The 12,839-nt window shown below is 35.2% G+C and overlaps 1 protein-coding gene across 18 annotated transcripts in view; it reads left to right on the top strand.

The window, feature by feature from the left end:
• Positions 1–12,839, top strand: part of Itpr (Inositol 1,4,5,-trisphosphate receptor) — a 181,457-nt gene that overhangs the window by 86,784 nt on the left and 81,834 nt on the right. For 12 of the 18 annotated variants that reach the window (XM_083117057.1, XM_083117063.1, XM_083117056.1 and 9 more), the window contains 2 exons: positions 1,939–2,007; positions 8,139–8,259. In XM_083117057.1, coding sequence (XP_082973183.1) covers positions 1,939–2,007; positions 8,139–8,259 — 190 coding nt within the window. The remainder of the gene's footprint in view (positions 1–1,938; positions 2,008–8,138; positions 8,260–12,839) is intronic. The other 6 variants (XM_083117062.1, XM_083117068.1, XM_083117069.1 and 3 more) reach the window with 1 other exon arrangement.

The following is a 12,839-nucleotide window of genomic DNA, read 5'->3' on the forward strand; positions in this document are numbered from 1 at the left end:
AACAGTTTAATTGCATGTGATATTATCCAAATTTGATTTCTTTCTGGAAATTGTCAGTCTAGAATATACATACAACTGAATTTGAATATCGAAATCTTTTGAGCATGTTTGTTTGCAGAAGGTAAATTGGGTACATTCTGTTGTATCTGAATCTGTAGACTAAATTGAAGAAACAAGTATCGAAGAAAGTCCATTTTCAGATTTGTAGTATATTTTCCAAAGAACAAAACCATCACGTTCTTTATTTGTTGTGGAATATTTGTGAAGAAATTAATGATTTCATTCTAACTCTGTAGTAAATATTTGCCACTTTCTATTTGATTGTTACATTCGGTCTTTGGTATTGGCAAACTTTATTGATTTCAGTAAAGAAATCTTTTGAGAATTTCCTGAGGCAAATATTAATCTTCCAGTTGCATTGGTTAATAACGTGGTAATTGATGTATAATACTGATTTGTCACTAACCTTCTGATTTGGTTAAATTTGGTGAAAATTTGTGTTTTAGGGACACTGTTTAAGACAGAATATATTGTTGGTGGAGGAAATTTAGTGTAGTTATTTTAACATGCAGCATAAGTACTACCTTGAACATAAAGTTTGGTGATGCATGTTGGTTAAGTCTAGAATATATTGCATTCATATTTGATGGGTTCAGAGTACAAGGGCAGAACTCCATTCAAGACAGTTTTGAGAAAAAGGCACATTTAGGTAGCTTGGTACTATGCTTAGCTATTGGCGCACAAACACAGTGGTGCCTCTATGTGCAAGAATTTAAACTTGGGAGATACTTACTTCTAGCACTGAAATGTTGATACTTCACACTTCTAAGTTATACACGTAACTCAATTTTCATGAAAAGTGGAGTTGCTTCACTTGTGCTCTGAATCCGTGATTTCTCCATATATTTAAGGGGTAGTGTAACTAGCTGAGTAGCAAGCAACTTGGAAGTAAAGACATAAAGGGTTAATAAAATTTGTAATTGGATAGTTAAAAAGGGTTCAAATTTGGTGGGTTGAATGAAAAGAATTTTATTTTTTGCGTTAGTTTTACTCTTTGAATAGAAATTACTTTTGTTGCTATTCTTAAGAGGGACCTATATTTGGCCCCATAACATATTGATATTTGTTCTTATCATAAAAGACAAGGAAAAGTATCATGATTCACAACACAAGAAAACATACCTAAAAATTCAACATTGAAATTTGTGTTTTTTTTTTTACATTAAACTACTATTCTCATCTTCAATGACATGAAAGCACATGGGGGCCTCCCAGAAGGTGCAGTGGTAGCGTCGTCACTTTGTAATCGTGGGGTCCTGGGTTTGATTTCTGGTGGAGGCACATAGTGGTTCAGATCGTACTTTAAACTAGATCCAGTCCCGATTAGCCTTGCTGTGCATAAAGTGGACTTGAAACAACAAATCAATCAATCAATGAAAGCACATGTATTCAGCATGTGGTAATGGAAGATACTTTGGTGCTTATTGATATTTATTGAAATTTTTCAATTTTAAATTTAAAATGAGGTTAATTTCTATCTTATTTTCATCTTTCTCTGTCTCTTCATTGTTATGTGTTGGGCTTTTAACAGTAGTGTCCAAATAAAAAATAGAATCTTACTGAAGTATGAGTAACTTGTTTTTGACTTCAAAAAGCCATTTGACTATTGCTTGTTCCTTATTTTCTGCACTGTAAATTCTCATGTGCTGTTGTGCTATTTCACATGGTAAGAAGTTGGAAAAGTTGGGCTTATTGATTAAGCTTGTAGTTGCCTTGTTTGAAGTAAACATTACATTTTTAGAGTGGTATTTTGCTTTGCAGTTATATTCAATATTTAATTCAATATCCATACTAGAGCTATGCATGTGTTATTTGAATAATCTGGTGGGCATTTTGTGTTGCATGATCTGGTTGTCATGGTATTGGGTGTATCCATAGAAACATCTGCTTGAAGCCAGGATGTTTTGGAGCCAGCAGTCTTGTAACTCAATACAGAATCTTCTCCATGTGAGTATTTGTACTGTTTCTGTGAAGTTGATGCTGGGATGTCCTATTGAACAACTGGGCTGCATGACAATAATCTTACCATTTAGTTTACTTTACTCTTTGTAGAAGTTGTAAGGTGTGTAGATATTAGCACTTGCTTAGTTAAAATATCATTTTAATAAAATTAACCCCAGTTACATATATAATTTTTAAAATTTATTTTTGAAGTAAACCTTCCCATATTTTGAAAAATTTTCTTCAAAATGTGCAAATGTATAGAAGTAGATATTGGTGTGTGTATGTGTTGGGTGGGGAGGGAGGTGTGCAGAGAGTGTATGCACATCTATGGTGACCCAGAAAGATATGTACAGGGTGTGTGCACATGTATGGTGACCCACAAAGATATGTACAGGGTGTTTTACTTGCTCTTGGCCCCTTATTTTTACTTGTAAAAATCAAACTATTTGTCATAATGTAATGAAATTTGCTATGGACATACCTTGGTGTATGAGAAGCATGGTGACACCACAGTGAGTGTTGAAAGTGGTCGCCATTAGCATCAATGCATGCCTGCACATGCCTCTCCATGTTACAGAAGGTAGCCACCAACACATCAGGAGTCGCAGTGTCAATTTCCTCCAAATGCTGTCTTGCAGTTGCATGATAGACCTTTCTTTTCAGCATGCCCCATAGGAAGAAATCCAGTGGGGTAAGGTAGGCAATCTGGTGGTTACTGTACTGTAATCACGAACCACTGATTAAGCACAAACTTTCAACCGAACCCAAACAAACATGAACCACTATCAGGTGTGTCACAACAGCAGGGCCAAGAACATAGTCTGAAAGCACACATCTGTACAATTGGCATTTAACGGCAGAATCGCCCAGATGCACGCACATGAACATGCAAGAGATTGTGGTCCATTTCCAATGATGTCACCATGCTTCTCGTACACCAAGGTATGTCCGTAGCAAATTTCATTACATTGTGACCAACAGTTTGATTTTTATAAGCGAAAATCAGGGGCTGAGAGCAAGTAACACTATAGTTTCAGTTATCCAGTATCGTGTTCATCTGCTTTCTTTTGCCCAATGTGAAGTTCAGTGATTGACACAATAAAAACTAACAAAGCAAAGGGTACCCAAATTCAATAACTCGATGGAGACACATAGTGGCTTGGATTCCACTTTAAACTATAGGTCCAGTCCTGATTAGCCTATCTGTGCATAAAGTTGACTTAAAACAAAAACTGAAAAGACTCAAATGATACCCTTTTTTCAACACTAGCCTAATTTTATCCTATGCAGATATACACGTATAAGATGTAAAAGAAAAGCAGATGAAAATAGTGATGAACAATTTGTGTACGTGATTGATTGATTTATTTTACTTCGCTTGTCTGCGACTTTTGGCTAATCACAAGTATGAGGATGAGTGATTGTATGATGAAATTGATGAAGGGACACTCCCAAAGAACACCCATACCCAGGCTGGGATATGAACCCAGGACCTGTGGTATCGTAGCATGTTTTGCTAACCAATCTCGTGGAGGTCAGCTAATTTGTATACATGGATCTTTGTGGTTGATTGCACACGAGAGAGAGCATTTGCATTCTAAAAACATGTAGGTGTGAGTATTGCATGTGCACATATTAGTATATTCATACAAGAGTATGGAAGAAACTAACGCTTACAAGATGTGGAAATAATATGAAAATGCATGCAAGTTCAATACTGTATCATGTTTAAGTACCTGGTGTTGCTAATGCCCAGTCTGAATATGGTCTTTTGGCATGTATTGGGTATGTATTTGACATGGAATTGAGAACTTGTAATTTCAGGAAAACTTACATGTTTGATGTAGCGTGATACAGTATGCATACCCAATGCCTGCCAAAAAACTGGAGATGATGAGGGTGATTAAGTTATTAAATTTTGCAAATTATACTTAAACTATGTTTTGAAAATACATCCACATGGAATTTTCACATCTTCGAAACCTCAGTTAATGAAACACAAATGATACATTTATCTTGCATTGATGTATCATATTAAAAGCAAATCCCAGGTGAATCACAAGTTATTAACAGGGAATGGATTTGTATGTGCTAATAAATGTGTTAGATGTGTAAATATACGAGGGCCACTATTTATATTTTGAGCCTTGGCAACACTGATTGAAGTTAGGTGCGATTTGACGTTTGCACGGAATCGTCTGGCATTATTGACCATAACCTACTTCAAATGTTTTGTCAATAGCTTGATTTGTGTTGTTTATGTTGCCTTGGAGATGGCGCGACAACAATAAAATGGAATTAACTCGTGAACATTTTCGTGCGATGACTTTTTACGATTTTCAACGTGGATTATCAAGACGAAGAGTGCATCGATCAACTTACTTCCACATTTGGCAATGAAGCCCCATCCTTTGCCACTGTGAAATGCTGGTATAACGAATTTAATCGTGGCCGCCATTCGCTCACCGACGAGATTCGCGAAGGTCGTCCAAAATCAGTTGTTGTTCAAGAAAACATTGATGCTGTGCAAAACCTAATACTGCAAGATCGTCGTGTGACATACTGTGAGATTGAGGCAACCATAGGCATTAGTTCCAACAGCATATATAAAATATTACATGATCATTATCTGTGAGAAAGGTTATGTTCTCGATGGATCCCACACAATTTGAAAAAAACTCAAAAAGACGCTCACGTCAATTGGTGCAAATTAAATATGGACTTACAATTGTGAAAAATGGCAATTTTCATTAAGCAATCAGCTCATTGAGCTAGTTAAAATTCATTAGGGCTTACATGACATTAATTGGAATGCAAAATTCCAATACAAAAGGTGCTTTATTTTCTGTTACCAAAAGAATGGATTACTAATCTTTAATTTAAGTGCTCAAATGTGAATCTCCTCTTGTAGTCCCAAAAGGTAGAATTATGTTGACTGAAACTGTGTTCCATATTGCATGAAGTAATGGGAATATACTTAAAATATGCAAGAGATTTCACTGTGAAAGCTTGCTAAACGCTAATGCATGTAAAAATATGGAAACTAAAAATAGCATATTTTGAGCATACATACCATGATTTGCAAAGATAATAAATACAAAATAACATTGATTTTACCATATGCAGATATGTATTTACACAAATCCATTCCCTGGTTATAATCTATATTACAAATTAAAATTACACTTTGTCATCATTGCCCATAATTCAGCAAACATGTTACCTTAAAGAAAATAATGTAATGACCAAAATTTATTTATTTGTTTCATTTCATAAATTGAAGTTAACGTAAGACAAGAATTGGATTCTAAATTTTGCTTTCATTTTGTACATATGTATATATCAATGCCTTTTGTTATCAGTTTGGCAATCTGAGAGCTTTCTCTATAGTGAACCAACACAAAAATAAAAATTGGGATGTGTGTATGTTTGTAGCCACTGAATATTGAAGCTCTGCCTATTGCATTGCTTGGCTTAAAATGCCTTTGGACATCTTGTTTATTTGTAGAGCAGGACTGCAATTGAGCTGGTTAATCTCTTTACGCTTAAAGATATGCTACATGTTAATAAATTTGACCAATGTTTCCTCATTTATGAAAATACATTTGTACCTGGAGAATTGCCAATATTAATGCTTTATATTGCATTAGTAATTACCGTGAAAAACAGTGTGGATTTTAGTTATGAACTAAACTAAAACTGAACAATACTTCTTGATATTCTGTGCCATTTTTAATTAACCTCACATAGAAATTTTGACATTTGATTTACATACACAAGTATATATATTTTATATCTTTAAAACCTTCCTTTATCTTCCTTCATACAATTGACAAGTAAAACATTGGCATTCTGTTTGTAAATGTTATGGTGAATCCAAGTGATATTTATTTAAGAGTTGCACATAAGTTTATCTATTGGGGGATAATATTGTCGTGAGTACAACATGATAACTGTGATGTTTGAGAATGTGGAGGTTGTTTTAAATCAAGAGTGAACTTCATCTTTGTACACAGTGTTATGAAACCAAAAACCTCTGTGGCTGAGCACACTGAGTGGTCAGCTCATGATCTCATGTACAAAAGTTACAGGTTTGAGTCCTGACCTTGGCATGGGTGTTCATGGGTATCTTTTCATCAGTTTTATCTAATCATCATTGTTATTAGCCAAAAGTGGCAGAAAGCAACGCAATAAGGAAAATACCAAAAAAATTACCAAACCAAATAAAACAAAATGTATAATTCCTATTGCCAAGACATGGCTTTAAATTTTGATTACTTTCTTGTGGTGAAAGTAATGGCCAGTGAAAAGGTCTTCTTAACCCTACATGCAACATTGCCTAAGTAATGGAAGGATGGGGCTTTATTGTAGTTGCCTAGTTCAAGCAAGCCCAAGGCATGTTCACTGTCAGATAAATGGATACTTTGCAGATAAAAGATATCTAGAGCATGGAGCTCATCAATTCATTTCCATATATGCTCATGACTGAGAACATGTGGATTCCATTACCTCCACAACCCTTATGAACATTTATGCATGGTGCTATGCATGCCATTATGATAAAATGACAGCCTTGGGTTTTGTGCAGTGACATTAACTCCAGTGGTGGATAGAAAAGTGAGATGTGATTGCTATTAGATGCCATTAATATACTCTCATTTATTAAATTAGCCCTTCAATATTATCCTAAACATAACCACACAGTATTCCTGTCTGGACAGTGAAGAATTCAGAAAATGAAGGATAAAATAATTGTTCACAGTCACTTTTTAGTTTACACTACTCACAAAATTCAACCCATTTGTTGGTACCATTTTCACCTCAAGTGTTGAAGCAGAAAGAGAGCACACCCAATAAGCTGTGTCTGAGCCCATATTATTACAAGGGACAATTATTTCCTGTGGTATTTTCATAAATTCAGCCAATATCTTGGTGGATAATTTTCTATCTGTTACAGTCAACTTCTTTTGTTTGTCAACAACATTTTTAATTGCTTAGAATTTCCCACTCTACTGTGAGTTTGGAAATGCAATGAGCTAAAAAGTAAATTAGCCATAGCAATTTATTTTTTTTATTTTTTTGTGAAGAGAATCTTTAAAAAAATGGACATGAAGTTAAGAAAGATGCTTATGAAATGTTTTGCATAGAGTATATTGTATGAATCAGAAATGTTGACAATGTGGAAGTGAGAGATAGAAGCTTTTGTGATGTGAACAGAATTAAGTGGATTGAACAGGTACTTGAAAGAATTAGAGAGAAAAGGCAAAATTATTAAAATAATAGGCAGCAGGTAAAGGAAATGAATAAGGACATGTCTTGAGATAGTAGGAGGGAAAACAGAATGACAATAAAGGGCTGTGTCGAAGGAGAAAGCAAGAGTTATAAAATAATAAAGAAGAAAGTTATGAATAGCCGTAGCAGGAGAGTGCAGGAACCTTCTTAGAAGCAGAATGTCAGATGATGATGATGATGATGATGATATGACACACAAAACATAATCTCGTCATGCATCATGGAGTCATTTGGTAGTAATTTGACTTGTCATGTACTTGTGAATGTAACATCTAATATACTTTTTTGTCACATTTAGCATTGTAAGACAGATAAGTTGTTGTTTTCATAATTATATTTTGCTCTCTGTATTAAAAACTTTCAGCTTAAAATTTGAAGAGCCAGTAGGATATTTTGCTGACATTAGGAACCACTTTGATAGGAATATATTCAATTTTATTGGTTAGTACCCATATTGAAAAAAATCATCTTTATAGCTCCTTAGGAGGAAAACCAGTAGTATAATTTTCTTTAAACAAAATGAAATAGAAGAGATAAAGTTGCAGAAACAGGTGTAACTTCTAACTGGCCTTGGTACACCCAACTGCGAAAGAAACAGTAGGTGAATTGTCCACCACCATTTTCATTCAGTCTGAATTACACAATGTGACTAGTCAATAAGCAGAGAACAATGCCTGCTTCGAACCAACATAGTTTCATTCCTTAAAACAACACAGGATGTAGAATAAAAAAGTACTGAAAATAGTGGTGGACAATTATTGCCGTTGACTGTAAAATGAAGAGTAAATAGTTCTGAATGATTTGACTGTGCATGATTTTTTTTCTTGAATATTTTCCTCTAGACTCGACAGCCTATCTTCGTACAACTGCTCCAGGCAGCTTTTAGAGTTTCTCAGTGCACTTGGCTGACAGCAGCACAACGCTTCAATGTTGAGAACTGTATTAGAACCCTTTCTGATGTTGGTAAGTCTTTAATATGTCCATTTATATTTATTTATTTTCTGTTTATAAATGTGTTGCATTAGTGGTTACAGATTGAATATCTAGTGTAGATACTATAGTGAGGTTTTTAGTTAGTTTTCATTTATCTTTATATTAGTTGTCTTCTGAATGTTTCACCATGCCAGATTCTTTTCTGAATCATCATAAATTTCCTACAGTTATTGAGAAGAGACGGGGAGGGAATAATTTACTTCAGGCCTCAATGCAGATCTCCTCTTCAGTTTCTTCCATAAATCATTTTTGCCTTCCAATGAAATATGTACAAAACATGCATCTGCTTTGTATCTAAAGATATATGTTTAGTGGTCATGCGGAGATAGATAATTCATTCTAATAAGTTCACATTTAATTTTTCTGCGCACTTTTTGTTTGCGATCGATTTTGCCACATGTATGAACAAAAAGTGCATGGATAAATGAAACATGAACTCGTTAGAATGAATTATCATGCATCTGCTGTTCAGGTGATCAGGAGAAAAAATTGGAAGTTAATTTTAAGTTTTTATTGATACCACTTTCTTTGAACCGATGCTCTTAACCGATTCCCACCAATACTGATGCCAATACTTAAAAATTATGACAGTTCAAATTAGTTCAAAATACCATATTTATTAATTTTAATATATACCTATTCCAATGCTATTGCTTAAAAATATTCATAATTTCACATGAGATAATCATTTTATTGCCTAATTAATTTTTCCACAATATTGATGACAAACTAATTAAAATTATTCATTTTGCTTAATTTTCAGGATATAATTTTTGCAGGCTTCATTAAACACCCATCAGCTGGCATGAATGATAAAAAAAAATTCAGCTGATACTTTCTGATACCACTGATATTGGCTGATACTGAGACATTATTATTGGTATCAACTCAGCCCTAGTAATTTATTATCATCTCCCAGGAGATATTTTGATCAAATTTAAAATTCCAATACTACTTTAGATACAGTAGTACTTAAGATATTTAAAGTTTTTATTTAGTGGTTTTTACATATAAACTTTTGCATTATATATTGTTTATGTATTTGACTGAAATACATGTAACCTATTCATATATCATGCATTCTAACTGTAATTTTACATTCCTTAGTTATACTTGCTGCTCATGTTGTATATGCGATCTTCATGGTCCCAATGAAGCAATGTGTTACAAGATTTTCCATTTACCCCCTTTAATCACAGTTCCTTAAAAAAGCATAAATAGGTTCCACTGTACATTGCTCAAAAGAAAAGAAAGCAGTTAGTAATAGTCAAAGCAAAGTGAATAGGATAAAATGCAGTGAGAGATATCAATTCCATGAAAACTAACCTCCTTTGTCGTTAGTGAGACCCAGAATGAATTAATTTCTTTGTGCATTTCTTTCCTTAAATATACTTTTTACTTTATTGTGGTAACTACTTTTTTCTTCTCAACATAGTATTTTTATAGTTACACATGTTCAGCACCAATTTGAAAATGCCTGATTAATCTGTAGGACCAAGAGTTTCAAGGCGTGGTTGTTTTTGAAACCTGCTTATTCAATAATCCTTCATGTATAATACTTCAATTGCTCAACTCAACCCAACCACACTTAACAGTCAGATAGGTAAAATGCTTGTAAAAACTTTCTACAACAAATTTGTAAATATGAGGTATATTTTTTAAGTAAGGTCCATTTTGCCAAGAAAAACTACACTGCCAAATTTTTAGTGAAAATTTATTTTGTATCAGATTTCTACATTCCTTGGTCTATTTTTCCACATAGTTTCCATGGTTATTTAAACATTTGTCATAATGTACAATGAGCTTTTGACACCCTCCTTATAGAAGTCAACCACCTGCAAGGCAAGCCATTCCCCAGCTCCCATTTTCACTTCTTCATGGCTGCTAAAATGCTTGCTGTAGAGGAACTTCCAATGACAGCATGGAGTTTGGCATCTACTGCACGCATCAAAGCATTGGTGATTACAGGTGGCCAACCTGAGCATGGCTCCTTGAACATTCTCACTGATTTCCACACTTTGCTACCACTCATTGCATTGGGGTCGTACACTTCACAAATCTGGGGATTAATTTCTATTGCTGCCAAGAACCGGATCACTTACTGTATCTCACAGTCGGCAGGCTGCTCGATCATCTTAAAAACATTGCAATCACACAATACGAAGTGCACACACTTACTGTGGTTCCAAATGGTGTCCACTTCTGTGCAAGGGATGCCGGGAGTCCTTGTACATGCACACTACTACGGCTGCACAGGTTATACCAAGTTATTGGCAAACAGATCTTACTTAAAATGAGCCTTGTACATCAGAAAATACCAAATATACCATTCACAGCAAAGAGGGAACTACCATCCCTGCTTCAAGGGAACTGAAAGAGGCAGGATTGCATGTACTAGCACCACCAAACCCACCAGTGGGAAAAAGAACCACCATATTGCCTGCAACCAATCGGTACATGCCCGAGGAAGCTGTCAGAAAGACAGAGAAATTGATCATGCTTTCAGCTTTTATGTGGAACGATGAGTAAGTTATATAGATTATCTTCCACATACCTGTCACACCAATATACAGTCAACTCTCGATACAACGACCTTTCACAATTCCTGGGAAAAGGGTCGTTGTTTCGAAGGGGTCGTTATTGGAATTTGCACCAATTTTCAGCTTAAACTAAGCTCAAACAGACATTAATATGCCTAGGAGATGGTAACACCATGTATCCTGGTAGTTATACAACATGCACATGACGCGTGTTGTGAAAAGGAAAATAGAACATGAAAACGTTTTCATAAAGAATTTAAAATAATGTTACTTTCTTTCAATTGTGCACAGTCGTTGCTCTCCCAGGAAATTCTTACCATTCTAGTTCATGAGAAACCCGTTTCCACTGAGACCTATGGAAAGGAAAACAATCTCTCGCTTATTGCAAGGGAAACTCAAAGAATCTTGACACCAGTCAGACTGGCGCCAGCAAAAGTCTGAAGATAACTGGCAGAATGAAGGTTGGATTTTATACGGGTCTACTGGAGCATTGTCTGTTACAAGATTAACTGGTAAGATTAGATCTCTCGGGAGAAACAACACAACCTTTCTAGGCGCACAAAAAAAAAAAAAAGGCGGGGCTGTAAATTTCGTTCTGGTTCCGCAGTGTAAAATACATCGTAAAAAAAGGTCACGTTTTCTTTGCTTCAACCAACTTCATTCACCCCCCCCCCCTCCCCCATTCAAGGGAGCAGTCCAAACTCCTTCCTTGACTTGCATTGTAATCCAGCGTGAAAAAGGAAATGCGCAACTTGCGATCTGTTCCAGGACACGTCATTAAACATTAAACAGCGTCGCAGTCGATAATCATTCGGGTTTGGAATTGGATTTCACTTTAAACTGTATATTTAGTCCCGATTAGCCCATCAGCATAAAATGAACTTAAAACAAGCTTTATGAAACTGCGCATTTTCACGTATCAAAATGGTAGATCGTTATTTACTCTCACGTTAATCGACGATTTAATGTTGGATTTAGGACTATTCTCGATGTCAAACACCCACTCCTTCAAAAGTTTTCCCCTTGAATAATGTCTTTTTAATGGGTCTCAGCGAACATTCCTACATTTAACATTTTTTTTTTTCTGAATGGTTCTGAAGAAAAGGCTGATGCGAATTAAATTTACAGTTTTGCTTATCAGAACAGAAGGCGCAGAACATGAAGTTGTTTTAAGTCTTGTTTTCCTTTCTGGAGATCGAATTTCGTTATCGTCAAATCAAAACAGCTTTACGAGATTCAAAACAATAACCTTTTCCTCCGCGCTGCATGAGTCATTGCTGTTATCAGTAGGGAACGGAACTTTATGTGCTAAAAAACTCAGAAATATTTATTTTCTTATGTGTCATAAATGTTGAAAATATGTGATAAAAACAGGAAAATATGTGACAAAAATAAAAAAAATATTTGGTAATAAATACAAAATATAACGCATTTCAAACACCTGAAATCAGTTTCTAAATGCTTACCTCTTAGCGAGCTGTTTTTTGGAAGAGTTGCACTGGATCACCACAGTATTTTCCAAATTCTCCATTGTAAATCTGTGACGATTATCTCTAAAAAGCATCTTATATTGTGAGAAAGATCGCTCCACGTCACAACAAACAATTCTTGCATGAAGCATGAAATTTCACTAACACTGAAGTTTTCCAAAGCGTCCTCTTCCTCTATACTTTACCTTCCAATACACGTGCAATTTGACACAAAGTTTGAAAACCTTGGTTTTTCCCAAAAAATTCTGTAAATTTAGACATAAGCACTTGTGCTTTAGATCCACTGAGTTCTTTCAGTTTCGTTTCTACTATACGGACTTCACCCACGGAAGCTGCCAAAGTGTTCGCGGACGATTGAAGCTTTCGTATGGAATAAGAGAGAAAGGACAGGTTTGTTGAGATGTATGCCAATTCGACTTTTAAGGAGCGATCCTTCAACAGTTCTTGCAGAATTTCGAGATAATTTACAACAGCCTCATTTGGGTAATATTTTCCCCCCATAGGATCGCAGGCGAGGCGC

Source organism: Lepisma saccharinum, chromosome 2 (assembly GCF_977018435.1).
Source record: "Lepisma saccharinum chromosome 2, izLepSacc3.1, whole genome shotgun sequence".
Classification (NCBI taxonomy): domain Eukaryota; kingdom Metazoa; phylum Arthropoda; class Insecta; order Zygentoma; family Lepismatidae; genus Lepisma; species Lepisma saccharinum.